This window comes from Thunnus thynnus, chromosome 4, assembly GCF_963924715.1.
Source record: "Thunnus thynnus chromosome 4, fThuThy2.1, whole genome shotgun sequence".
NCBI lineage: Eukaryota > Metazoa > Chordata > Actinopteri > Scombriformes > Scombridae > Thunnus > Thunnus thynnus.
In genome coordinates this window covers 3,081,044-3,108,844 of record NC_089520.1, presented here as the reverse complement: position 1 = coordinate 3,108,844, position 27,801 = coordinate 3,081,044, and the positions used below count along the sequence as shown (strand labels likewise).

Sequence of the window (27,801 nt, the reverse complement as noted above, 5' to 3'; positions counted from 1 at the left end):
CTACACACTGCTTTTTGTAAGACGTCAAAAGCCAAAAAAGGTTGGAAACCACTGGTTTCATCTTTAACAATGTGTTGTATTTTAAAAGCTTGTTATATTATCCATTGTGTCAAATCTTCATCTGAAAAGTAACTAAAGCTGTCAAATAAATGTAGTGGAGTAGAAAGTACAATATTTCCCTCTGAAATGTAGAAAGTAGCATCACATGGAAATACTCAAGTAAAACACAAGTAGCTCAAAGTTGTACTTGAGTAAATGTAGTTAGTTATAGTTTAATCTTTAACAATGTGTTGAATTTATAAGTTCTTCATGTTTAATGTAAAATCTTAATCTGAAAAGTCCCTCGTAGCTACAACGATCAAATGTAGAAGTGTAAAGTAACACAATGTAAATATTTAAGTATAAGTATCTGTGTAAAATGTATTTACTTTCCACTGTTTGAACACATCATCTACAGTTAATTAAGACTTCTTACTTCTATATGTGGTGATCAGTGCAGATGAATTTGAATCACATCAGAAGAAAACAAACAGATAAAAAGAGGGCGATTCATTTTATTTTACAAGACAGACATGAAGTATTGTTTGTTCAGAAACATCATCCATGTTTAGATGCGGCCTTGATTTGTTACAGACTGAAGTTAAACTATCCGGAGTCCGTGTTGCACGATCTGAATCTCATTTAAGAGTCTGAATAGAAAACTTTGATCTGTTGACGTTCTTCTCTTCAGACTTTTAACATTACAGACACTGAAATCAAACTCTACCTGCGTATATTTATCTAACTGCATTGTTTACACTTGTTATTAGTTCTGCTTCAGACAAAAGTATCACTCATAAACCTTCAATAATTTCTAAAGTCTTCAAGCATCAGAAAAAAACGTTGTAATGTGGTGACGCAGCTGGCGGCTTCGGGATGAAGTCGATGGGAAACTCTTAACAGCTGCAGGCAAAAAACATGTTTCCTGACTGACTTTAAGTGACTAAAGCAACAAACTGCTGAGATATCGTCTTCAGGGAGGCGAGTCTGTCGAAGCTACCGACAGTTTCCTATCAGGGTTTATAAGAATTACGTCCAGGCTCCTACAAAATAGAGTTTAGATACAGGCACATAAACACATTTGAATGTATTCATTTTAGCACAGCCTTGGTCACTTTTTATATATCCAAACCGAGAAAAAGTTCAAAAAGTTAAATCTGTTTCTTTCAATATTTCCGCACCGTTTTCCCTCCAGCTGACTCATCAGATTTGTAACCGACTGATGATTTTACAGAAGTCACCAGAGGGGAAAAAAGGCTTTTAGAAAGATTAAACCAAATGTTTAAAAAAGGTAGAAAAGGATGAGTGTAGTATAAGGCTGCAGGTGGGAGCTGTGTGAGGGTGAACTGTGAGGAAGGAGGTGTTTGAAGTTGAGAATCGAGGTCCGGCGGCTTGTTGAGACGAAGGACAACCGGCAGCAGCAGCAGCAGCAGCAGCAGGAGGAGGAGGAGACGGCAGACGGTGGTTTACGCCATGCTGACGGGAAACAGGAAGAGAGAGAAGATGGTTGGAGTGACAGGAAAACAACATTTAATGGCTCTAACTCAGATTAAACAGGAGATGGACTGTTCTTCAAGAGCCGGCAGAGAGGCAGCGATGAACATAAAAATACACTGAAGCTGCAGCTTTTACAGGCAGATGAACGTTACTGATACATCATAACTATAAACAATGAAAATATGAAACTTTCCAGGAAGTCAAAGTAATCAGATTTTAATCCAATTCAAAGATCCCCTCCAGACATGTTTTAAGATGAATATCAATGATCAAATATTCCACTTTGAATAATAATTTGTGTCTGATTTTTCCACAAAAAAAGTGAAACGACCTTATTATAAATTCTTTCTTCTCCCTCATTAAAAACATCCTGAATCTCTGAATATGTAAATATTATTGATTTGTAAAGTTGAACACATCACATGTTAGTTTCATTCTGGATCACGATTGGCTCCAAACTAGTTGTGATGTCACAAATCCTGCTGGTAGACAGACGTGTTAAACTGAGATTTAAAGACGAGCTCAGAGAAACTTTCCTCCTTCAGCAGATAAACGTGAGAACGAACACAGACGTCATATTCTGTTAACTATTTTAATAATCGATTAATCGTCATTTTTCAAGCAAAAACACCAAATTTATGCATCCATGTTATTAAAACTGAAAATTTGCTGTTTTTCTTGTTGTTACATGATTCTAAATTAAATATTTTGGGGTTTGTTGGACAAAACAACATAATGGATGACGTCATTCTGGGTTAATGTGAAACAATTAATCAGAAAATAAATCTGTAATGTAAATAATCGTTAGTTGCGCTCCAGAAAGATGACAGTTAATGTGTGTGCAGGTGTTAAATTACATGAGACTGTTAAAGACATTTTTAATACTGAACAGAAGGTCAAACTGAGACCTGCGATTATTTACCAAGTACATGAATTTATTGACCTTACTTCAAATAATTTATTACTTTCCAGCTGTAAATAACAATTCCTTGTAATATAATTAATCAATTAGCACAACCTTGACCCAGATTGGTGGCAGATAATTAAAGTATGGATTAACCAATTACAGATTGATTAATTAATTGAAGTTAATTAAAGTTTTAGTTAAAGTCTCCTGTGCAGTGAGTGGAGGAACTTCCTGCAGCTGCAGCAGCTACATTGAGACTCCTGCAGGTGATCGACAGTCACATCGTCTCACTGTAGTTTAGAGATGAAGAACGTCTCCTGACAGCCGCAAACATGTACAAAAAAGTTTAACTAATACATTTAATTTACTGAAGAATATTTTTTCCTTGTTAAGACTTTAATACTTTCTAATGTTTTTTATTTTTTTGAGGAAACTGAATTCAGGGCTGTGTTTGTGTTTGGAAGGAAGGTTTGTAGAGCTGCAACTAAACTATTTCATTATGGATTCATCTGCAGATTATTTTATTCGGTCCATAAAAATCACAAAAAATTGTGCAAAATGCCTGTTATGATTTCCCAGAATCAAAGATGACATCTTTAAATGTCAAACAACAGTCCAAAACCCAAAAATATTCAGTTTACTGTCGTTTATGACAAAGAAAAGCATTAAACTCACATTTGAGAAGCAGAAATCAGAAAATTTGGTGCATTTTTGCTTTAAAAAATGATTAACAATTATTCGCTTGTTAAAACAGTTTCTGTTGTTCAGCTAATAAATGAATCAAATAATCGTTGCAGCTCTTTCGGTTTTTATGTGTTTTATATGCAGTAAAATAAGTTAAAACTAGGCTGCAAGTAGTGAGTTTATAAAATGAACAGATGGAAGCCTGTGAGAGTGTGTGAGTGTGTGTGAGTGTGTGTGAGTGTGTGTGAGTGTGTGTGAGTGTGTGTGAGTGTGATGTATTAATGAGTCCGTCTGTCACATAAGTACGAAGGTTGTGAGTGTTACAATCATTTCTGTGTGAATGTTGGTGAAACATAAAAAATTTGGGTCAAACAAGATCTGAGTTGTTGTTCTCAGTGTTCATTTAAAGAACTTTTTAATCTGAATATATGAAACACACGTGTGAGTCTACAGCTTGTTTAACAGGACGGTGTTGCAGCAGTTAACACACTAGTAACGTGTAAATCGGTTGCTAGGAAACATCTGTAGTGCCGTCCAATAAGAAGCAACAAACTGTGTAAACAGGAAGCATCACAAGCTTTAACATAACTTCCAAAATAACAGTTTTAGGGGTCAAAAGATAAAAATAAACTCAACTGTTAATGGTTTGTGATTGTAGGTGTGACTTTGTAGAAATATGTGTGTTTTAGAGTTAGCAGTGTTCAGTTTACAGTAGGAGAGAAATATATCAGACTATGCTAAGCTAACAGTTGTTATTCAGTCATTTAGTCGAACGTTATTGGCATAAAGGTTTGTAATTTGTGGTTTAGTGTGTTTTTTCTGAGTGTGTGTCAGGTCAGATATGTCAACTATATTCTATATTAACCTCTTTTACTCTTCAGTCTAAACGGTGAATCATCCCCCGTGTGTTTTTTTTTATGCTCCATGTCCATTTATTTCTCCTCCGTCATGTTTAGTGAAGCGTAATCTGCACCGACAGCTGTTTATATGTTCTGAACTTATTAACGGTTTCTATATTGATTGATCAAGGCTCCCGGTCTGCCCGTTAACTCGCCTGTTTCACTACAGGCAGATTCACCATCGCCGGCTACGGTGGGAAATAAAAAAATCAATCAATCAAATATAAACACAGTTGATTTCTTCCCCCTGCAGCCGACATGAAAACTATTTTAGTTCGATACATTTCTGTTGTCAGTCAGCCTGGTGAAGACAGTCCGTCTGTCCTCTCAGCTCCTGGACAGTCGGATCTGACAGAGACGCTGAACTAGAGATGTGCAGAGATCCCAGTATCTGTATTTGTATTTGAATAAAAGTGGAAAGAGGCTTAAAAATCCTGTTTTTCTTTTTATGACACTTTTAATTTCAGAAAATTAAAGTGTTCATGAATAAACTAACTTACAAAGGAGGTCCCTGCATCGGGTCTCGAACCGCAGTCTCCCAGATCATGACATGACGACTGCGCTGACTACTGAGCTAAAACTTTACTCATCACCTCATTGCAGACAGACCTCTACCTATTTATACACCCAGAACACAGAGACAGCACAGCACATGTAGAGAGGAACTTCAAAGGTGATTCTTGCTTTGCACTTTTCATTTATTGCCTATTTTTTTACAACCTAACTTTGTGGAAAGGAGAAGAGGAACAACAGGTTATGGAGAGTCTCTTGGGAGCTCAACTTTATCTCTGGGGAACACCCCCAACAAATAATTTTTTAAATATTTGTATGAAACCAATAATCGTATAAAACCCACTATTTGAACTTTGCTGAATAATGTATTTGTATTCAGGCACACCCCTACGCTGAACGCAGTCAGTGTGGACTGAACGGATAAAACGTTTCCACAGCAGTTAGACGCCGCTCTCATCTGTCTATGTTGAGTCCCAGTTAAACTCAAAGTCGTGAAACTTGAGGTGAACGTATGTAGAAAATGCTGCCTGCAAGTCCAAAGTCAGGGCTTCAACCTGCTCTCAGCACTTTGTTTGGGACGGCTTTTTTCTACCTTGCAGACGAGCCTACAGCTTGTCACACATTCCCATAATGCAGCGCTTCGGTTCAGCCTCTGTCTCTAACAGGCAGTCTCAGCTGCTGTCTCCCTCCCGATGGGCTCAGAGCAGCCATGTCAGACTGAAACTAAGGAAAAGCGTGATAGGTCCCCTTTAAGGTAAGGATCTGAGGAATTCAATTCAGTGTCAATGAGTGTCCTCACAATTACAGCAAGACATATGTACGTGTGTGTGTCTCACCTGTCGATCAGCGAGTCTCTCATGCTGGTGGCGATGGCGGAGGGCTGCGCCGTGTCACTCAGTCTGAAGACGCTCTCGATGACGGACAGCTCCGTGCTGGTGGTGTCCAGCCCGCAGAACGCGCACCAGTCGTTGACCACCATCCCCGCCGCGATCACCTCACTGCCCCGGTTCACTGTGCCGGCCTGAACAGGAAGTTAGCTTTACTGTCGCGTTCAAAATTCAAACTCTTTTTTTTTTTTAGCCGTGCTGGCGGTGTCGCTGTCGGCACGGCAACATCTGGACAACCATTAGATGACACGATTAGATGCTGTTTAACACCTTCATGCTCCCCAGAGGAACTGAAGTGGTTTTAGCTGTTGACTCTCCGTCCGTCACTCACCACGAGGGGAACTTGTAGCAGAGACGACAGCTCGTCCTGGTCTTCTATAGACGTCTTTGGGTGGACGAGGCCTCCCTGGTTGCTGAACGCGCAGTAGGAACCGACCAGGACCTGCTCTGCTACCGTCTGACGGAAAACCTCCACCTTCAGAGTGTCTGCGAGCATCTCCTCTGTCTCCTGAGAGCGAGAGAGACACGCAGCATGTTGTAGGAGACGTCAGCTGATCTCTAATCCTGCCAAACGTCACCGAGACGTCGTCTTTAACTTTACTGCTTTTTTTTTTATACTACTAATGATCAAATAAAATAATCTCTTGATTAGTGAGCTCTGCAGCAGGTTCACTTCAGAGGATCAGATCAAAACTTGTCAACAGTCTGACTATCGACCAATCAGCTCACTGGAAAAACACAGTCATCCGTAACAAAAGAGAAACAGAGAAATATTTATAGATCACTAGAATCACTTTGCTGTTCCAGGATGTCAATGTTTCCACTCTGGATTTAAAACATAACTTAGAACTGACTGAGGAATAGTTTCACATCACTAAATATTAAATTAATGGTGATTCTGGCTTTTTCTATCACTGTGGCTGAGAAAAACAACTTTTATTAGGAAAAAAAATCCACACTGTTATAAAAGCAACATTTCAGAGGTAAGAAAGACGTCATCAGACATAACTTTTCATTACCTGGAAACAGAAACATTACAGTCTTACATTACTATTAACTGTTGTCAAATTTGATAATTAAATAATTGTTTCAGTAATTTTCAAAGCAAAAATTACAATAATTTGCTGGTTGCAGCTTTTAAATGTGAGGATTTGAGGTTTTTTTGTGTCATACCTGATATTAGATCATCTATGATTAAATATAGGATGAAATATAGGAATTAACTGAATAATTCAGCAAATGTGAGTTGTGTGAATGTGCGTGTGTGTTTGCGTGTGTGTTTGCGTGTGTGTTTGCGTGTGTGTTTGCGTGTCTCACCCTGTCCAGGTCGGGGTGGACGAGCGCTACGTAGTCGTTGCAGGCGATGACGTTGCCGAGCGCCGACAGCCTCTCCTCCACTCTCTGGATCCTCACCGAGTCCGGCAGACAGTTTCTGATGTGCTGCAGCTCCTGGTCTGTCGTGTTGTTGGGAACCATCAGACCGTGACGGTTACCTGGTTACGGGACAAACAGTGATGTCATCAGGTGCACAAAAGTGTCTGCATTGATTGACATCTTCAAAATCTCAAAGATCAAACGTCTGAAGGAGGACAGACTTAATCACTCGTCCATAGACGTAAACAAAATAATATTAAACAAGGTGAAGGAAGTTTCCTTTAACATAATGCACAGATGTTAGTTTGGCTTCAGACTGTGATCATGTAAACTTGCTCTTGATTTTATGGGAAATATTTTATTCACAACAGCAAATTCTGAAGCCAAAAACCAAACTTCAGTGTGTTTAAAGCCTTTTAGTGTATATTTAGACAGCCTGAAAAACTGTCTCTCATATAAAGGAAACCCTAAAGCACCGCCTTTATTGTTTATTTATTTGTGATCGTATGTTTGTGTATAAGGCAAGATGTGTGTGTGTGTGTGTGTGTGTGTGTTACTCACCCACACACATCCTCCCGATGATGCGACAGCCTGCGATGGAAGCGTGAACCACTGGGATGGTTTCTGACAACTCCCCTTCAAACACACTGCAAAGTGTTAGAGATGAATATTAAATATATATTTATAAATGCATGAATGGGAAAGTGGTCTCAGACTTTTGGACCCGACTGTATTTCGACACGGTTTACTCCTGTTTTTAAAGACATTTTACAGCACACTGATAACAGATCTGTCAATCATATTAACAATTCAAATCCGATGTTAAAGGACAAGACCATAATTTTTCAAGTGTGTCTTAAACCAACAGTCAGGAGCCCAAATGAACATTAAAGCTGTTTTTCTTGCTGTAATCATTCCTCCTGTTCATACTGACCATTAGAAGATCCCTTCATAATGCACTTACAATGGAAGTGATGGAGGACAAAATCCACAGTCCTCCTTCTGTGCAAAAATGTATTTAAAAGTTTATCTGAAGCTAATATGAAGCTTCAGCGTCCAAATGAGTCAAATCAAGTAGATATCTTTCAACGTTACAGTCTTTTTAGTGCCAGAGTCCCTCTTTTTGTTACTATACTTCCACCTGCAGCTCAACAGGGAAACACTGTCCGAGGAAACACAAAGAGGGAATCTGATGCTAAAAAGACTGTAAATGTGTCAGATATCCACTTGATATGAGTAACTCAGACTGCTGAAGCTGAATATAAGCATCACAGAGACTTTTAAATGACTGTGTGGACACACTGTGGATTTTGGCCTCCATCACTTCCATTGAAAACACATTTGAAGGATCTTTTAATATCCAGTATGAACAGGAGGAATGATTACAGCGAGGAAAACCTCTTTCATTGTTCATATAGACACCTGACTGCAGGTTTAAGACAGGCTTGAAAAATTGTGAACTCGTCCTTAAACAATAAACCTCCGTACATCTGCTTAGAAATAAGAGACAAAAGAGGCTTCAGAACTTTACTGAGAATCATCGAATTTTTAAGTTTTCTTCAGTATCAAAGAAATCCAGTGACAGTTATCTGTATATCCATGGCTACAATACAAACATGAGCTGCTAACAGCTGATTCGGAAGACCATTAATGATGGCAATTTGCCAAAAAAATTAAACAAATGTTAAGTTAAAAAAGCACTAACCTAATGTGATTCCCCCAAACCTGCATGCTAATATCAGATATCAGAAACATGTCACAACATGTTTTTCTATATTGACCCACATCTGTAAGTACAGATGTACTTTGTCATGCAGGACTGACTTATGTCACTAAGCTGACACACCTCATCTTACCTAACGTCATAAAACAGAGATAACACTTTGATTACATCAGCCAGTGAGGCTCAGATCTCGTCAGAGCAAAAGAATTTACTTTAGCCAACATGCTGCTACACAAACAGCTACACCAAGCTTATGTAGCTGCCAGTGGTGGAAGAAGCCAAATCTTCATCTGGAAAGTAACTAAAGCTGTCAAATAAATGTAGTGGAGTGGAAGTACAAAGTAGCATCAAATGGAAATACTCAAGTAAAAAGCAAGTACTTTAAAACTGTATAGTATTTGAGTAAATATACTTAGTTACTTTCCAGCGCTGGTATCAGGCTGAGTGAAACGTGTTGTGTGTTAAAGGTAAAATTTCACCTGTAGAAGTTCTCTGAGCCGCCGACAGCCACCAGGCAGTAAGAGTTGGTGAGTTTGGCGAAGCAGCCGATCTCGTTGTTTTTCTCAAATGATGCTCTCACAGCCATGATGGAGGAAACACACTGAGTTCTGTAACTGTACAAACATCACATAATGAGCTCTGTAACTGTACACACATCACACACTGAGCTCTGTAACTGTACACACGTCACACACTGAGCTCTGTAACTGTACACACATCATATTATGAGCTCTAACTGTACACACATCACATACTGAGCTCTAACTGAACACACATCACACACTGAGCTCTAACTGTACACACATCACACACTGAGCTCTGTAACTGTACACACATCACATACTGAGCTCTAACTGAACACACATCACACACTGAGCTCTAACTGAACACACATCACACACTGAGCTCTAACTGTACACACATCACATATTGAGCTCTGTAACTGTACACACATCACATACTGAGCTCTGTAACTGTACACACATCATATTATGAGCTCTAACTGTACACACATCATATTATGAGCTCTAACTGTACACACATCATATTATGAGCTCTAACTGTACACACATCACATACTGAGCTCTAACTGTACACACATCACACACTGAGCTCTGTAACTGTACACACGTCACACACTGAGCTCTGTAACTGTACACACATCATATTATGAGCTCTAACTGTACACACATCACATACTGAGCTCTAACTGAACACACATCACACACTGAGCTCTAACTGTACACACATCACATACTGAGCTCAAACTGTACACACATCACATAATGAGCTCTGTAACTGTACACACATCACACACTGAGCTCTGTAACTGTACACACGTCACACACTGAGCTCTGTAACTGTACACACATCATATTATGAGCTCTAACTGTACACACATCACATACTGAGCTCTAACTGTACACACATCACATACTGAGCTCTAACTGTACACACATCACACACTGAGCTCTGTAACTACACACATCACACAACGAGCTCTGTAACTGTACACACATCACATACTGAGCTCTGTAACTGTACACACATCACACAACGAGCTCTGTAACTGTACACACATCACATACTGAGCTCTAACTGTACAAACATCACACACTGAGCTCTGTAACTACACACATCACACACCGAGCTCTGTAACTGTACACACATCAAATACTGAGCTCTGTAACTGTACACACGTCACACACCGAGTTTTGTAACTGTACACACATCACACAACGAGCTCTGTAACTGTACACACATCAAATACTGAGTTTGTTAGTCCGGTTATTTACGAATTGAACAACTGTGACAGTTTAGCCGGACTAAGCTATCACAGCTAGCAGGCTAACTGGCTCGCTGGTGTTTTATAAGTTAATATTTAGCAGACAGAAGTGAAACTGTCACACAAACACGCGCTTTATTAACGGGCAGCTTCGGCACAACACACAGTACAGTCCTGTTTTTAAATAACGCCTCATATTCAGTGATAAGCGGAGTAAACTTACCTGAGAAAGAGTTGTGGCCTCCCAACATGCGTGCTCGGTGATTCCCGTGAACCCCACGTGTTCACTTCCGCTTCAGGGTTAACGTGGTGACGTAGTACGCACATCCGTTATAAAAAGGGTCTCATTCAGAAATGCTGTATAAATATAATATAATATAATATAATATGATATGATATAATATAATATAATATAATATAATATAATATAATATAATATAATATAATATAATATATAAATAAAAAAATAACAAGAGTTACGATGAAAAATCCTTCCTGGATAAAAAGGTTTTTAAGCCTGTTTTTTTTTTTAAAAACAGTCCGTTGGCTATGAAGAGCAAAAGACTAATCAAGTTTTTGTAACTTTACAAATGATAAATAAACATTTTATTTTCTTTGTGAGCTGCTGAATGTAAGACGGTATTTCAGTGAAAGCAGTCCTGTATTTTCCAATAAAAGCATCATGTTTCATAATACAACAGTTTTCTGGTTCTGACACATTTGTTGTTTCTATCCTATTTTATTACAAATATGTTCACGTAATTATGTTAAATTGTGTTATAATGTAATGAAATCAAGTTATGTTAGGTAATATTTGGGTCTATATTTCTCTTATTTTTCTCTAGTGTATGTATTTTATTCTATATATGACATCTTGTTATATTTTCACTGGATTATATGTTAAATTAATCAGCACCCCGTTCCTCTATATTCTATTCTATTCTATTCTATTCTATGTTATTCTATGTTACTCTATTCTATTCTTGCTTCACAACTGCTGATGCTGAGCATCAGTGTGTGTGTGTGTGTGTGTGTGTGTGTGTGTGTGTGTGTGTGTGTCTTCTATAAACCGTATTCCTCCGTCAGTAACCTGCATAGCAACTGCAGACACCGCCGTCCTCTCTCTCCTCCCGTCTCCTCGTGCAGCAGCGGGATCGACACTCAGAGCCAATCACGTCGGCCTCTCGGTGTGACGTCTTGTTTGTTGACATTTCCATTAGCTCGCCACCTGCGTGACGTCACTGCAGCAGGTTGGGGTTGGGGTTGGAGGGGAGGCGACGAACCAGAGCGAGACAAAGAGCATCTATGAGGAGAGAGAGGTCTCACTCCTCACTGTTTTTGTCTGACTCACATTCAACATCTGTTGTTGTTGTTGTTGTTGTTGTTTTCCTACTGGATGGCTTCCAGTGAAATTAAATTAGTAAAACAAGTGAAAGTAAACAAGCCTGAAACATTAATATTAATCATTTATTCCCTTTGTATTGGTTTTTATTATCACTGTATGCTTTTGTTACTGTTTTGATCCAAAATATCTCAGAAGAAATTGTGTTAATATATGAACTTTCTTGATTAAGGCACCTTGACTGTTTAATGACCAGCCAGAAGAAATTAGGCTAAAATAATCAAATAATAAAAAATGAGTTTCTTCTTTTAAATCGCTTCTAAAAACACATTTATCCAGACAGGTTTTTATGGGAATAACTCTCTATATGCTGCCACTCAGGAGTTTTGGGGCCACTGTTTTTAATTGTTTGGTTGTTTTCATCTCTTTTATGACCTTTTATTCCTATTTTTTATTAATAGTATTATTTTTATTCTCTATTTATCTATACATATATGTTGCCAAGAGATTTAAAGTACATTCCTGGGAGTCTTTGAGGGGATGGAGGAGACATCTTCTGCCTGAGTCTCCTGCTACCGTTTCCTCAGCAGGTGAAAATGGTGTTAAACTCTGACCTCGCTGGACTCTGCTGGATGTGGAGTTTTTCTATAGGTTGACTGTCTTAGATAAGCACCAAGGGGCCAATCATGTAAGACTCCTTTGTTTGCTGAAAACTGTCAGAAACATTGAGCTCTTTTCTCCTTGGAGACAACACTGTGTGTGTCGACAGTAACGCCTCCATTTATTGTCATAATTTATAATCAACTACATCAGTGGTTTTTTGTATTATTTCATGAGTGTTTGCAGGCAGTTTCCACAATATTCATTATCAAGAGATTGTTATCTTCTCATGTCTAATTATTTTTTGACGTCTTTATATTGTTTTTCCTTTTTCTCTGTATCGTCTCACACATACAGTATTTATTTGTTTTTATTGGATTGTTGTGTACTGATTAGTTTTTCTGTTCATTTTCTTTATTTCTTGTTGTCATTTATTTTTCCTTGTAATTTAAAATTATTTTGTCTATTTTTTTTTTGCTTGTTTTTTCCCCTGTTTTGTTATTTGTTTGTTTGTCTTTCTACTTAAGTGGAGCAGAGCTCTGTTGTATAAGTCTGTGGCTTCTTAATCTCTCCAGTCATATCTTTTATTTTCATTATCTGGATTTTATTCAGTATTATGTATTTGCAAATAAATTAAAATTAAATAAAAGACCATTTTACAACAGGTGCTCATGTTTCTATGGAAGATGATTAAGGCCACATTTGAAAAATGTATTTGAGTTCTGAGTTTCATAATTCTGACAATAAGGTTTTATTTCAGAAATGTCAGAAATTTGAGATTGAAATCAGAACTCTGACTTTAAACTGAGACCTGAAATTAATTTTTCACATGTGGTCCTCATCCTTCTCTGTATGTTTAGGTTTCATCCACACAGATTTTTATCACCTATATAATGTTAATAATAAATAATTTCTCTTAGCTAGCCATCATGCTAACTAGTTGGATGTTTTCACCAGATAAAAGTCTTGCAGGAGAAGAATTTTAACATCCATCTTGACAGTGAAGCATACTGTCGGCTCTCATTCTCATTTGTTTGAAAGTTTTGTGATATATGTCCTACTGTTGCAGCCTTCTCTGCCACTATAAACACTAATATTATCTCTATCTATCTAAAAAATCTATTTTTGTTTGTAAAGGTGACAAAATGTGTTACTTTGAGGCAGAATGTGAAGTATGTAAGCTTTGTTATGGGAGGCTCTCAACCGCCACAACTATCAGCAGGTTGTAGCTTAGACGACCTTGATAAGAGCTTTGAAAATGGCATCACAGGAAGCAACTGTATGGTGTCTTTATTTGCCACACTAGCAACGTGGCTCAGTCTGAACCACTTTAGTCCAGACTGAAATATGTCAGCAACTGTTGAATCTACATGAAATTTGATACAGACATTTGTTTGTCACACAGCAGACATCAAACCTACTACAAGTCTTCCAAACTTACAGAGTTGCGAGGTGTGATGGACCATCATGTTTTCCTATTTCAGATGTTGCTTTAAAGGACCAGTGTGTAGGAATTTAGTGGCATCTAGTGGTGAGGTTGCAGATTGCAACCAACTGAATACTCTTCCCCCTCCCTTCCAAGCGTGGAGGAGAACCTACAGTGGCGGAAAAAACTTGTAAAAGACACAGAAGGTCCTCTCTAGAGCCAGTGTTTGATTTGTCCATTCTGGGCTACTGTAGAAACATGGCGGTACAAAATGGCAGCCTCCTTGGAAGAGGAAAGGGCCTTTCTTGTTTTTTCACGGCCAACAGAAGTTCTCCTACACACTTGTAAGGGGAAGGAGGGAGGGGAGGGGTGTTCAGTTTGTTGCAATCTGCAATCTCACCACTAGATGCCACTAAATCCTGCACACTGGTCCTTTAAGTTGAGCTCCTTAAAAAAAGGCAGTGATATTTTGTTTAGAAACCACACTACGCTAAGTGTAAGAGACATTTTTTTCCGATGTCACACTGTTGACTAAGGTCATGTCTAACGCACATGAATAGTTGGTTATGAAAAAAAGATTTACTGATTCAGCCAACATACAGACGGTGGTGTTTACAGTACATGTGTGGATGTGACACAAAGTGTTGCTCTAGAGAATGGCATTCTGTGTGTGACGGTACAAAAGACCAGACAGATCATATAAGAACAGTTTATCAGTTTATACAGCTGAGATGATGGAGGTGATTATTGGTCTGCAGTGGGTAGAAGAAGAAGACCTGACAGAGTCGTCCTGTGTAATGACTCTGCTGCAGAGTTTATAAAGCCTGAAATCAATCAGGGAAGATTTATTGTTTGAAATATTGCAATGTTTATTTAGAATTCAGAGAATGGGAATAGTGGTAGAATTTTATTGGGTACCTGCACATTTGGGATTAAAGAGTAATGAATTTGCAGACAGGACAGCAAAAAGAGCATGAAGTATAACAGACATATAACACTAATTAAAAAGAAATTATTGGAACTTTGGCAGAAAAAGTGGGATGAGGACAGTAAAGTCAGAACATACTATAAGATACAAAAAACAGCTCAAGCACAAAGTGTTAAAGGAAGAAACAGAAGAGAGGAAGTAGCGTGATCCAAACTGAGTTTAAATAAGACACTATTTCTATTGGGAAAAGTAAATTCATAAGCACGTGCACATTGTAATATAACTAGAAATGCTGAACACGTATTAATACACTGACAGAGAAAGAATGAGGTGAGAGAAGCCAAACGGGGACGGGATTTGGAAGGAATACTAGGAACTAGTTGTGATAAGGTGAGACTGATTAACAGAATATATTATAGTTGTTTTGTTTTTGTTTTTTTGTTTATTTAGTAGGATATTGTAAACTGAATCCTGTTCTACATACTCCAGTACGGCAGGTGGCGGTATACACCTATAAATTGGTATTTAATCCGCCAATAAACACAAAGAAGAAGAAGAAGACTAAGAAGGCCTTCTGTATGTCCGGTGCAGTCGTTACATGGAGTGATCCCTCTTCTCACATATAAAGCATCTTTGCAGTCAGCCGCTCCGCACACACGTCGGACGGGATCGATACTCTGCCTGGAAACACCGTAAACTAACCGGAACCAGCGGCTGACAGAGACGGACGGGTCTCGTAGGCTACGTGGGGGTCGATTAGGTGGGATACAATTAATTTCTGTTCCTGACAGCAGCTAACAGCTCACACACACACACACACACACACACACACACACACACACACACACAGGTCGTAAACATGTCAGCTCTCTGCAGCCACAGAGGTGTTTGTAAAGGTGTTGAGGCTTTAACCTGCAGTCTGTGGTCGACATGAGACCAACAAGTTACACTAAAAATAAACCAACAAACCATTTACACAAGATTATTATTGTTATGTAAACCTGTTTCCAACAATATTATATCATAAAGAGTCAAATATTACCAGTGAAGAACCCAGATCCTTTACTTGAGTAAAAGTACTACTGCAGCAATGTAAAAAAGTATAAAGTATAAAAAGTCCCACTTAAGTAATAGTACATAAGTATTATGAGCTTGATGTAGTTAAAGTATTGCAGTAAAAGTACATAAGTATTATGAGCTTGATGTAGTTAAAGTATTGCAGTAAAAGTACATAAGTATTATGAGCTTGATGTAGTTAAAGTATTGCAGTAAAAGTAGTGGTTTGGTCCCTCTGACTGATATATTATTATATATGACATCATTAGATTATTAATAGTGAAGCATCAGTGTTAGAGCAGCATGTTACTGTTGTAGCTGCTGGAGGTGGAGCTAGTTTACACTACTTTATATACAGTTAGCTAGTTTAGTCCAGTGGTTCCCAACCTAGGGGTCGGGCCCCTCCAAAGGGTCAGCAGATAAATCTGAGGGGTGGTGAGATGATTAATGGGAGAGGAAAGAAGAAAAAACAAAGTTCTGATACACAAATCTGTTTTCAGTTTTTGGACTTTTTCTCTAATCTTTGATTTTTGCTGAAATATTGGATCATTTGAACATTTATTGAAATGAAAGCATGTGAGAAGTTTAGAGGGAAAATCACTATTTGGTGGAGCTGTTAACAACTCATAGACATGTGAAATGTGACCCCGACTACACACTGCTTTTTGTAAGACGTCAAAAGCCAAAAAAGGTTGGAAACCACTGGTTTCATCTTTAACAATGTGTTGTATTTTAAAAGCTTGTTATATTATCCATTGTGTCAAATCTTCATCTGAAAAGTAACTAAAGCTGTCAAATAAATGTAGTGGAGTAGAAAGTACAATATTTCCCTCTGAAATGTAGAAAGTAGCATCACATGGAAATACTCGAGTAAAGTACAAGTACCTCAAAACTGTACTTAACTACAGTACTTGAGTAAATGTACTTCCCACCGCTGAATATTAGCCTTCAATTCAGATAAATAAAAGTTCAGATTGATTCCTCTGATTTTACTTTATGTCTCGTATGTGTCTTACAGTCTGACGTCCATCAGCAGTCCTGAGTTAATGAAGCGTATTCATTAAAGAGGAGGAAGAATAAAGCCGAAGCAAACTCACTCTCACTGTAATCCAATCAATAATGCAGCTCGGCTGTAATTAATCTGCCGCTGAGACGTTATTTATCTTAATTATTTGTCAGCAGATGAACCTCATTCATAAAGGAGAGTAACACACAGTTTCCTACCATGAAAAACACTCACGTGCCAGTTTATTAGGTTTAACAGATAAAACTAATACAGTACAAAACAATAAATCATATCTTTATGAAGGTTATAATGTTTAGTTTCTATTTAATCTGAGAGATGTTGATTTGTTTTATGGCAGCAGTTTATGATGCTGTTAAACTATTTGGTTCCCATTTATATGAATTAGAGGCTGTTTACTGGTTATAAAATGTGTTTCGGTGATCTGAACACAAGCGGACAACCGAGACACATCGATGTTCACACCTGTGCGTCTCATTACTGCCGACATCACCTCCACTAGAAGGTCAAAGGGCCTCGTGCACAGTTATTACATCAGATTTGTTTCACATGGGCCGGAGTTTACATTACAAATGATATGTGGTCAGATGTGTCTCAGACCACCTCAACGTGTAGTTTGAGTGATCGGATCACTATGCGTGTCGGTGATCGTGCAGGAAGCGCCGTCCACTTGTGATCCAACTGCTCAAAACACATTTTAAAACCTTGTGTAAACAGGGTCTAAAATAAATAAATAAATAACACGTCTCTAAATCACATTAATTAAACATTATGAGCAGAGCTGCAACGATAAGATTGATTAATATATTGACTATTTTGATATTCAGATAACTTTTAATCACGTTCAAGGCTGCAACTAATGATTATTTTCATTATCGATTAATCTGCAGATTATTTTCTCATTAATTGATGAATCGTTTGGTTCATAAAATGACGGTTAAGAGACGAAGGCGACGTCTCCAGATGTTAAAGATATTCAGTTTATGATCATGTTTGATGGAGAAAAGCATTCAATCATCACATCTGAGAATTTGAACTTATCTTAACTTATCAAAATAATTGCCTATTAATTTCCTTTCAATCAACTAATTGATTAATCGGCTTATTGTTACTGTTTGCTGGATATTTGCTGGTTACAGCTTGTTGAATATATTTGGGTTTTGAACTGTTGATCAGACAAAACGAGACATAAGAAGACGTCACTATGAGCTCTAATAAATGAAAACAGTGTTTTTCACTATTTACTAAAACAACTAATAGATTAATTGCAGATAATAGCAACTGCAGATTAATTTATAATGGAAATTCTTATTATTTGCAGCACTAATTAATGAACTAATCAATAATGACGGTCAGTATTGCATCATACTGTATTTATTATCTGAGTATGACTAATAAACTGGCCCAGCTGTTGTCTGCATGTGTGTCTCCTGCAGGGATTAAACCTCTAATCCTTGAAATATGAAGTCAAACGGGGACAAACGAATGAATCCCGCAGGTCACATGTAGGTTTTTTTTTTTTCTGTCGAGTAAAAGACGACAAAAAGATTCAGTTTATCTGGAACTGAAGAGGGCAGCAGCGGAGACGAGGAGGCACGAGTCAAAACAAAACAGTTTCTGTGAGAAAGAGAGAGGGCGGCTATATTTAGCTCGGCTTTCTCTCCAGCTGTGACTTGTGCTGCGCAGACAGCTGGGAGGGGAAGCGAGGAAGCGACGGCGCTGAATGATGACTGAGATGCTCTTAAGTTCATGAATGAAGCGTGTGTAGCTCAGATTAGCTTCACACTGCTGCTCGGCTCAGATGAAATATGTTTTATTTGGAAAGAACAAGAATAAAAGGATTCCTCAGAGAAGTATTTTTAATCAGATAATATCAATTTTGCACCATAAATCCAATAATTCTCTTTTCATCTTCTATATTATACTCACCGCTTGGCTCTGCTGGTGTTATATTTTTATATTTTTTATGTCTGTCCAGCAGAAGGTCCCGCTCTGATGTTAAATGTCGTTGTGGAGTTAAAGGTTAGGCCTGTAATCAACTTTTATGTGAAAATTATCACAAGTTATTGCTTCGCAGTTCAGCCAGAAAGCCATCGCCGTTACTCATTTGTGAGGCAGTTAATTCCTCATTTTAAAGGCGTGCTCCCTGATTTTACTGCCACACATTACTTCTTCTGCTGGCTTATTGACACACTGGTTACGATCTGCGTTTGTCATCATGTTATGAATGAAATCTAGTTTGTCGAGTGTGAAAATATTCAGCAGCGTTTCGTTCCTGTTTGTTCTACAATCTACGTCTCAGCAGCCTGAACCAGCGAGGACACTGAGACTGTTACTGTAGTACAACTTTTTACTTTTTACATTTATTTGTCAACTGTAGTTGAAGTAGAAGATGTCAGAACATACAGTGTGGTCGGCTTATTGGAATGTATTGTGATACATTAAACTACCCCACAGTTGAGTAGTTAAAATTAGCTGCACATCAAGTGACTACAACAGAAAAACGCTGTTTACACATCGATGCATCAGCAAAAAACGCCTAAAAGATTAATCGATAATTTTAATAATCCATTAATCGCTTTAAGTAAGTAAATCAGTAAACTTTACATAGAGGACACTGAAGCTGTACTGTACACGCTGACTGTAGTAAAATCATTGATGAATTGATCAGTTTGTTGGCCAACAACCTGGTTTCCCAACAAATCTGAACAATCACAAGTTGATTAAAAGGATCAGAAAGAAAAATATGTTTCTGTTACATAAAACAATTTTCATTTTTGCTTTTTTTTGCTGTGAAATTCAGGATACTTTCACCTCTTCAGGTCTGAAATGTAACTAAGTTCTGTACTTGAGTATACATTGGAGGTACTTGTACTTTACTTAAATGTATATATACATATATATAAAGGTATGTTATATATGTTGTTGAGTTGTGTACTTACATTATCCCAAATGTTTCCAACAATGTTCAAACTCAGAGAAATCTGTAATTTAATCAAAGTAATGGACCGTTTCATTTGGTCGCCTGTCGATGGCGTCATACCTCCTCTACCAAAGAGTAAACACGCATAGGATGCACATGGCGGCGCTGTGTTTGTCCGCTACAATGGCGTCTACCAAAGAGTAACTTACACACATACAAGATAATACATCAGCGTTGTGGTTGTTCCACACAAACTGTTATAAATGGACTTTTATTCAGTTTTAAGCCACATTTTCATGATAAATTTAGGTTGTTTTTAACTATATCTTTTAGCCGGAAGAAGGATTTCAGTCATTGGGCGTCTGGATCTTAAGTTATCAGAGAAATAAACTGGACAAACGTTAGCAGCATCTCGGCTAACAGCCCCTCCAGGAAGTCCGGTGGTCACCAAACATCATCGGAGAAATATTGATTTTTTAGGTGAAACAGCTTTAATTAATATTTTAACGATTTTAATCTGCGTTTGTTCTGGAGAGGAGGAGACCTCTGTGGATACAAGCATCAGGAATGATGAACACTGGAGTAATCCTATCCCAGTGAAACTGGTTATTTAACAACGAAGACAACAACTCCCATGATCCCTTGCTACTTCACACCGTCATCACACTCCGTCTTTTGTTATTGTTTTGATTGAGACGCCTAGTGGCTGAAATTACATATTGTGCGTTTAAGTGTTACCATTAGGGCTGCTGCACTACTGACGTGGTAATTAAAGTAATTAATCAAATGAAAACACTAAACATGTTTGTTCCAGCAATGTGAGGATTTGCAGCTTTTTTTGACATCACATCTTTATAAACTGAATCTGTTTGAGTTTTTAAAGTGTTGCTCAGACAAATCTGGAAGCTTGTGATGACATTATTTTAATTTTCTGACATTTTGTACAACAGTCAATGAATAAAAAATTGAATCAGTAGTGAAATTAATCATTAGCTGCATCTCTACTGGGTGTCTGAGTTTGTTTTTGTCTTGAGAGGAAAAAAAAAACCCTACAGACATCTAAAGACCCTTCTCATCATGTCTAATTTCCCAGCATGCATTACAGACCACCGGGAAAGCTTTCAGCGATCGTGTAAAGTGTTGAGCAGAGTAAGATGATCCCATCAGCTGCGTCCGCTAAACTGATTGTGTTGTGTTTGATTGGATTGGCGTCCTGGACAGATCATTCTGGGAGGGATTAGAGATGTCCGAGCTGATAACCAGCAGCGGCTGTGATCTCTCTCGTCCTCTCTATCAAACCTCTTTCTATCTCTGCCTCTCTCGCTCTCCGTTTTATTCCCTGAAACGCTCCAAACACGCCTCCCAGCTGAAAAATATCTGACTTTTTCATCTGTGAAGCTCCGAACATGATTAACCTCCTACGGAGCCCACGTTGACCCCCCACTATACATGGTGGTCTAAGATTTTACCCAGTTTGGGTCGATATAGCACCAGTACAATACTGGGTTAATGTTACCCAGTCGGTTATTTAGCCCCAGTGTTACACACAGCAAGCTTTAGCTTTTCAATCAGGAGAGACTCGGTTTACGTAGTGAATGGGGTTTAGACTCCATTGTGATGTGGCCGAATATGGAGGGGGCGATGAAAGCATGAATAGGATAACCTGCCCGATGGAGTCTAGACACTGGTGGCGGTTGATGAAGAGGCGTGGATTGAGGTCCTCGGGGCCTCGCCAGAACGTGAGGTTGGGCGGATGAATGATGATCCGGGGTGGAGAGGCGAAGAGCGAGCTCCGGTGTTGCGGCTGAGGAGGTGGATGGGGTGGGGGTGGATGCGATTATTGCCTGAAATGACAGCTGACGGCGACAGAGAGGGACACGGTTTTAAAGTTAGACAGCTAGGCCGTGATTGGCTGTTTAGGGATCGTGGAGAAATCTGATTTGTTAACTAGAAGTGACGCGACTAACAGCTGATGTGAAAGTGGAAAGTGGGAGGGGCCGAGAGAGAGAGAGGGAGAAAGAAGAATGAAATTATGAATGAATGAATGATTAAGAGTCTTCCCGTCTGAATTTACGCTGAGCTTCATATGTGCATGATAACATTATATCTTTCTTGCAAATACAACAATTTCTTTTTTAGAATTTCTTCCTTCAGTGCTACTTTTTATATTCTATTTTGCTCTATTTTTGTCTTTTTTTTAATGGTTTTTTATTCAATTTCGACCTGTTTGGACAACAACTTTGTTAAACCCTGTGCTGAATGACGACAATAAAGCTGAAACTTCTACCTTCCACCTGGAAAAAGATCAAAACCAACAATGCATCGGTCTGTCTCTCAATACTTTCTCTCTACCCTTTCTATGGCACTCGACTCCAAAACCGTTCCTATTGAAGACCTAAATCTTTAAAAACTGCCACAATATATATAGTTTCAGATTTAAAAAAAAAATGCTTGGAAATGTCCTAAAACAGCTGCTCACTTTAGCTTTTAGCAAACATTACACAAACAGGAGGAAATAGTGCATGTGTTGGGGACTATTTTCAGCGGCGGATGAATCCAGATTTGGTGCTGTAGTGAGTATTTCTGGCAGCAGGACGATGTGTGTGACTACTGCGATGTGACTCATTGACGTGTTTTTAATCGTTTTTGGGCAACGACGGAGCTCTTCTAGCACAGAGGAATAAACTGTATTTGGAAACACACTCAGTATTTGTTAGTAGATCAACTAACTGTTGGTTTTGGTATTATAAGATATTTCCATCCTGATCCTTTAATCTCGAGTCTGTGTTCACACTTCCTGTATAGATTTTCATCCACTAGCTGAAGGTATTAACTACAAGCTGAAGTCATTCTGAAAACATGAAAACTAAAACTAACTTGTATTCTGTCATTTATCAATATCAGCTTTTGTGGGTGTTAAAATGCTCGTCAGAAAAGCACAATTAAAGAATTAATAACCTGCAGTCAAAAGCAGAAGTGTTGCTACTTTTGCAAAACAAAGGAAATCATGTTGACTCATACAGTGCAGAAGGATTTCACATCAAAACAAATGAGTCCCAACCACATTAAAAACAATTACAGCAACTTAAGTTTCCAGTTACAATATTTACACTTTTCTTTTTGTCTGGAGAGAAACTAACTGCAGATGTGACTGGTTATTAAACTATTGTCCATTGAAGACGTTTGTCACTGTGCACGCTCACACCTGTGTGTTTCTTTCAGGTTGATGAGTGTGATGATGGGAGGAGAGCAGAGCCATGAGAGGAAGGCTGAGAAGACAGAAGAGGAAACATCAGGAGAAAAACATCAGGAGTCTGTCAGTACTGATGGATCTGCTGCTTCTGAAGGTAAATGTTCATGTTCAGTAACTAAGTACAGTTACTCAGCTTAAGTACAACTTTGAGGTACTTGTGCTTTAATTTTATGCAACTTTACACTTTTCCTCCACTACATTCATCAGTATTAGTCATTAGATACTTTTCATATTAAGAATTAACTTCAGAAAACATAGTAAACTAATAAAATACAACACATTTTCAAGGATTTAACCAGTGGTTTCTAACTTTATGGGGCTTGTGACCCCTTAAAGAGGACATATTCTGCTTATTTCCAGCTCTATATTTATATTCTGGGGCTCTACTGGAATATCTTTGCATGATTTCCAGTTAAAAACTCCTTATTTATCTTCTACTGGTCCTTTATGCAGCCCCTCAGTTCAGCCTCTGTCTGAAACAGGTCGTTTTAGCTCCTGTCTCTTTAAGGCCCCGCCTCCTGATGAGTCCACTCTGTTCTGATTGGTCAGCTTTCAGGAAGCTTCCTCCAGCTCCGGAGGCTACGTAAACAAACTATAGTAGCAGGATTTCACTTCTTTATCTCCTTCTTTACTCCAAATGTCAACTTATCAAATCCATCCGTACATGTTGGAGCTGAATCACATCTGGAAAGCAAAATGTTTCTGTTCACACTGAAAATAAAACGCAAATTGCTGCATTCTAGTAATGCGTTTTACTCCTGCAGACACCACCGGCGAGCTGCCCCAGTGCCAGATGGGAAACAGGAAGGTGGACAACATGTGTTTCATGATCTCGTGCACCAACTGGTACTAAAATGGTCCTGGTACGACGGGTTCATACGTTAATGTGAGCAAAACTGAGAGAGTGAGAAGGTGGGAAACGTGGAGTTTGAGTTTTGGGCCAGATGCTGCATTCATGAACCCACCGAAAATCTCAGTCTCACATTCTGCGCTGCTCAGCTTCTGCTCCCAAGAGGACTTGTTTTTGAATATCCTGCAGTGTTAATATGATGGTAGAAGATGAGTCAGGCTCTTTAATGCTGAGTTTTGCTTTTGTGTTTAAACTTTTAACCTGCTTCATTAGATAAGATCCTGTCCTTGTTTTACAGCTCAAATAATAAATATACATACAGCCTGTATTATACACTGACAGGAGCTAAATACTATGTGTAACTTACATCTTTTAAGCTCATTAAATGTATCAGCTGGTTGGCTCTCTCTCCTGTTCTTGTGGTTGTTCAGTAATCAGGAACTTTACAGCAGTTTGGAGTCTCCAAAAGTCCTTTTTGGGAATCCGCCTGCAGCTGTTCATGAAAGAAACACTGAAGTTTCATACTGTCTTCTTCCAGTCTCAGTCAAGTCTTCACTAGTTTGTTGACAATTCCATACAACACTTTACCTTTACATATTCTGCATAGCAACAGCTGTTCTTCCTGTAACCACACAGTTAACAAGGTGACAAGAATACATATTCACACAACTCATCACAATACACTGACATGACAACATGCATCATAACGCACATCTGCTGTAAATAAAACAAATTGACAAAATGTAAACAACACAAAAACAGAGAAAATAAAAGGCTCCGACTGACTGTATCATCATTTAACATTTAATGCCCTTAAACCATTTCACACCATAAGAATACTTATTAATTACCAAAGTTTCTTCTAAAGTAATGGGCTGTTAGCACTTTTTTTTTTTAAAGCATATATATTATTTTGTTGTTTAATATGATCTTGGAGTGAATTCCATTCTTGTGTTGTTTGGTTTATTAATGTACATTGAACTGATGAGGTTGTGATTTTGGTAAAACGACCTCCAGCATCATCTCTTGTTAAATAATTGTATCTGTACTAAAGGAGAGTTTCTTGTAAAAAATAAATATTGTTGAGTGTTTGTTGTTATGACATTCCAAATGAAAACCATCAATGATTCTATTTTTCACTTCAAACCAAGAGAGACATTCATGTATTTTAGTGACATTTGTGACCCAGAGAAGAAGCTGCACCTGCCGCCTTATTGGACCTGATGACTGAATCAAACTACTGATCAATAATCCAGGTGAAACAAAACCAACAAAACTAAAACTTCCATCACTTCTTTGATAGTTGTTGAGATTTTGCACATCTCTTAATTATTAATTAGACATTTTAGTTTCTACTCTCTGTATTAGTCACATTATTTTCTATGATAATTCCCAAAAGATCGGCTTCTTCACCCTGTTTTATTAACATTATTTATACAAAATCAAGTATTTGTTTTTAACTTAAAGAATAGCTGGTTCCTATTACAACACTGGTTGTGTTAGGCAGACAGATAGAGGCACATGAAGGTATTTAGAGTGAAAAAATGAATTTATTATTTTTTTATTTCTGTAGCACCTCAAGAAACAAGAAACTTTGGGAGGTTTCCTTTCTGGCAAGACCGTACTAATGCACATAGTCACTGTGGTTTGTCATTTTAGTTTTTGCTCTGAAATAGAGTGGAAGAGGTTAAATTAGTGGAAGAGGACATGTTCTGTATGTAGGTATAAAGGGCTCATTCTAAGGTAACAAAAAAACAACAATTCTTATTTTCAGGTGTTTTTAAACTAATTAAAACATACTTATGAATATTATATTCCATTCTGCTAGTTGCCACTAAATTCTACACACTGCACCTTTTAAACAACAGTCAGGTGTCCATATGAACAGTGAAAGAGGTTTTCCTCGCTGTAATCATTCCTCCTGTTCATACTGGATATTAAAAGATCCTTCAAATGTGCTTTCAATGGAAGTGATGGAGGATAAAATCCACAGTGTGTCCACACAGTCATTTAAAAGTCTCTGTGAAGCTTCTATGAGTCTTCAGCAGTCTGAGTTAGTCATATCAAGTGGATATCTGACACATTTACAGTCTTTTTAAGCATCAAATTCCCTCTTTGTGTTTCCTCAGACAGTGTTTCCCTGTTGAGCTGCAGGTGGAAGTATAGTAACAAAAAGAGGAACTTTGGCACTAAAAAGACTGTAACGTTGAAAGATATCTACTTGATTTGACTCGTTTGGACGCTGAACCCGTCCTTTAAAACCGCTGTAAGCAAAAGATCATAATTTAGATGATTGTCAGCTTCTATCTAATAAAAACTCCTCCTATGGCAAAGAGGATGTTCCTACTCGTACAACCTTCCTTTAACTACATGCATTAGCTTTTCTCTGCTTTAACGAACAGGATTAACACGTTACGAGTGCTCCATATGCACTTAATCAGGCAGATTTCAGCAGCACACAATGAAAAAACGTGGAGGCCATTAGAGGCTACCGTTCCTCTAGAAGGATTAATGATAATTATGCTAATGTATCTAAATTTGTGTGCTACATGTGATGCCAGACATAAGTGGTGATTGTGTGCCGCTGTGTGGTATATCCATTTTATATCCATTACTGGATTTACCATTCCCTAATTTCCCTTAATTAATTCAATAAAACTAAACAAATAATTAGTAAGGACATAAATGACACTGTGGCGTCAATTAAAAGCAACAGGAAACATGTTTAAAGTATATATGTCTGGCAAATTTCTATATTTTTTGAGTTGTTTGGATCCAAACCAACAATGAACTGATCTACTAACAAGTACTGTATGTTTATCCAAAGCCTGATATATCTTATTCCTCCATTGTTGTTCCAAAAACTATTAAAAACACATCAGTGAGTCACACCGCTGCACTGGGTGACATGTTCCTTCATTATGAAGAGTTTGGTCACGTTAGTTTGTTTAGAAACGGCTCCAAAGACTAATAACAGGCTAATTAAAAAACACTTATTGTGAAAATTCAATATGTTCTAAAGCCGTCCGGTCTCTGTCTGCCTGATAAAATGTTGGATTTGTGCCTTTATTGTCCTGAGTTCAGTGGATGAGCAAAAAAACCATCCACAGGGTACCTTTAACTCATGTAGACGGTGATGTATTGACCCATTTAGGTTAATGTTACTTCTCAGCATAAGTCAGTGAAACGCGACTTAATGATCCATTAGACCAAAATAAAAGAAATGAAATGTTCTCATGAAAATTCAAAATGACAAAGTTAAATTGCCATGAAATTAAACCGGTTCTGGGGGCAATCAGTATCTACAGAGCCTGCGTGTCCGGTCTCATTACAGCGCAGGTGGTTGAACATATTGCACATCACCAGAGGAGGAGGATATATATCCCTAAAGGGGTATTTCAGCAAGATACCACAAGGCAGATTTATTATGCACATCTGGTAGATTTATACTGCACATAATCTCACAGATGCCCCCCAAAAACTGTTAATGGTCTTTCAGAAATTCATCTGGTATGAGCTGCACTCTTCAGCTGTGTAATACTGAATATATTTAGAGATCCGCTGTGGATGTCTGGGTGTCTGCAGGTCTTCAAAAGTCAATTCAGTTTCATCAAGAAGGTCTTAAAAAAGTCTTGAATATTGTTTCTGTCCTGCTGTAGACGGTGACATTAGTTGTAAGAGTGTTTTATATGTGTTTGTGGAGACGTTTCTCACACCTGCAGCAAACTAGCTCATCTACTCACTGAGAACAAGAGAACAAGAGAGTTTAAAGATCCCCTCCAGACATGTATTAATACAAATAAAAACACTCCGCATGGAACAATAATGTGTCTGATATGATTTTTCCACAAAAAAAAACAAAAGCATAATTACCACTAAAATCCTTAAATTTATATCTCCTCCTCCTTCTCCTCTCTAAAAATCCAGAATATCTGAATATGTTAATATTGTTCATTTTAGAAGTTGAACTGCTGGATGCAAAGACGTCTCCTCCTTCACTGTAAAGTCGATTCTCAGTGTTTGTGCACCGGAGGCTTCGAGTTTCCACATCACACTTGTGTAAGTTTCATACTGGACCACGATTGGCTCC

The 27,801-nt window shown here is 38.1% G+C and overlaps 1 protein-coding gene and 1 long non-coding RNA gene across 2 annotated transcripts; one reads left to right on the top strand and one right to left on the bottom strand.

Moving 5' to 3' along the window:
• Positions 1-534: 534 nt before the first annotated feature.
• eif6 (eukaryotic translation initiation factor 6) lies at positions 535-10,647 on the bottom strand. The gene is made up of 7 exons (XM_067586177.1): positions 10,533-10,647; positions 9,003-9,137; positions 7,362-7,447; positions 6,744-6,919; positions 5,758-5,934; positions 5,376-5,560; positions 535-1,515 (listed from the first exon to the last, which is right to left on the bottom strand). Exons 1-7 carry the CDS (start codon positions 10,634-10,636, stop codon positions 1,506-1,508), a joined length of 873 nt encoding a protein of 290 aa, XP_067442278.1. The 5' UTR covers positions 10,637-10,647; the 3' UTR covers positions 535-1,505.
• Positions 10,648-15,164: 4,517 nt separating this feature from the next.
• LOC137180899 (uncharacterized) lies at positions 15,165-24,603 on the top strand. Its single transcript, XR_010928080.1, has 3 exons — positions 15,165-15,365; positions 22,831-22,955; positions 23,626-24,603. It is a non-coding gene; the product is annotated as an uncharacterized lncRNA (long non-coding RNA).
• The last annotated feature ends 3,198 nt before the right edge of the window (positions 24,604-27,801 follow it).

What these genes read in the sequence shown, in the direction of transcription:
- eif6 (XM_067586177.1), bottom strand. Translation starts at nt 10,636, where the DNA reads ATGTGCGTACTACGTCACCACGTTAACCCTGAAGCGGAAGTGAACACG. An exon ending in CATCGGGAGGATGTGTGTGG is followed by an intron (nt 6,920 to 7,361) that starts GTGAGTAACACA and finishes TCCCGTAACCAG; the next exon opens with GTAACCGTCACGGTCTGATG. An exon ending in TCCACCCCGACCTGGACAGG is followed by an intron (nt 5,935 to 6,743) that starts GTGAGACACGCA and finishes TCTCGCTCTCAG; the next exon opens with GAGACAGAGGAGATGCTCGC.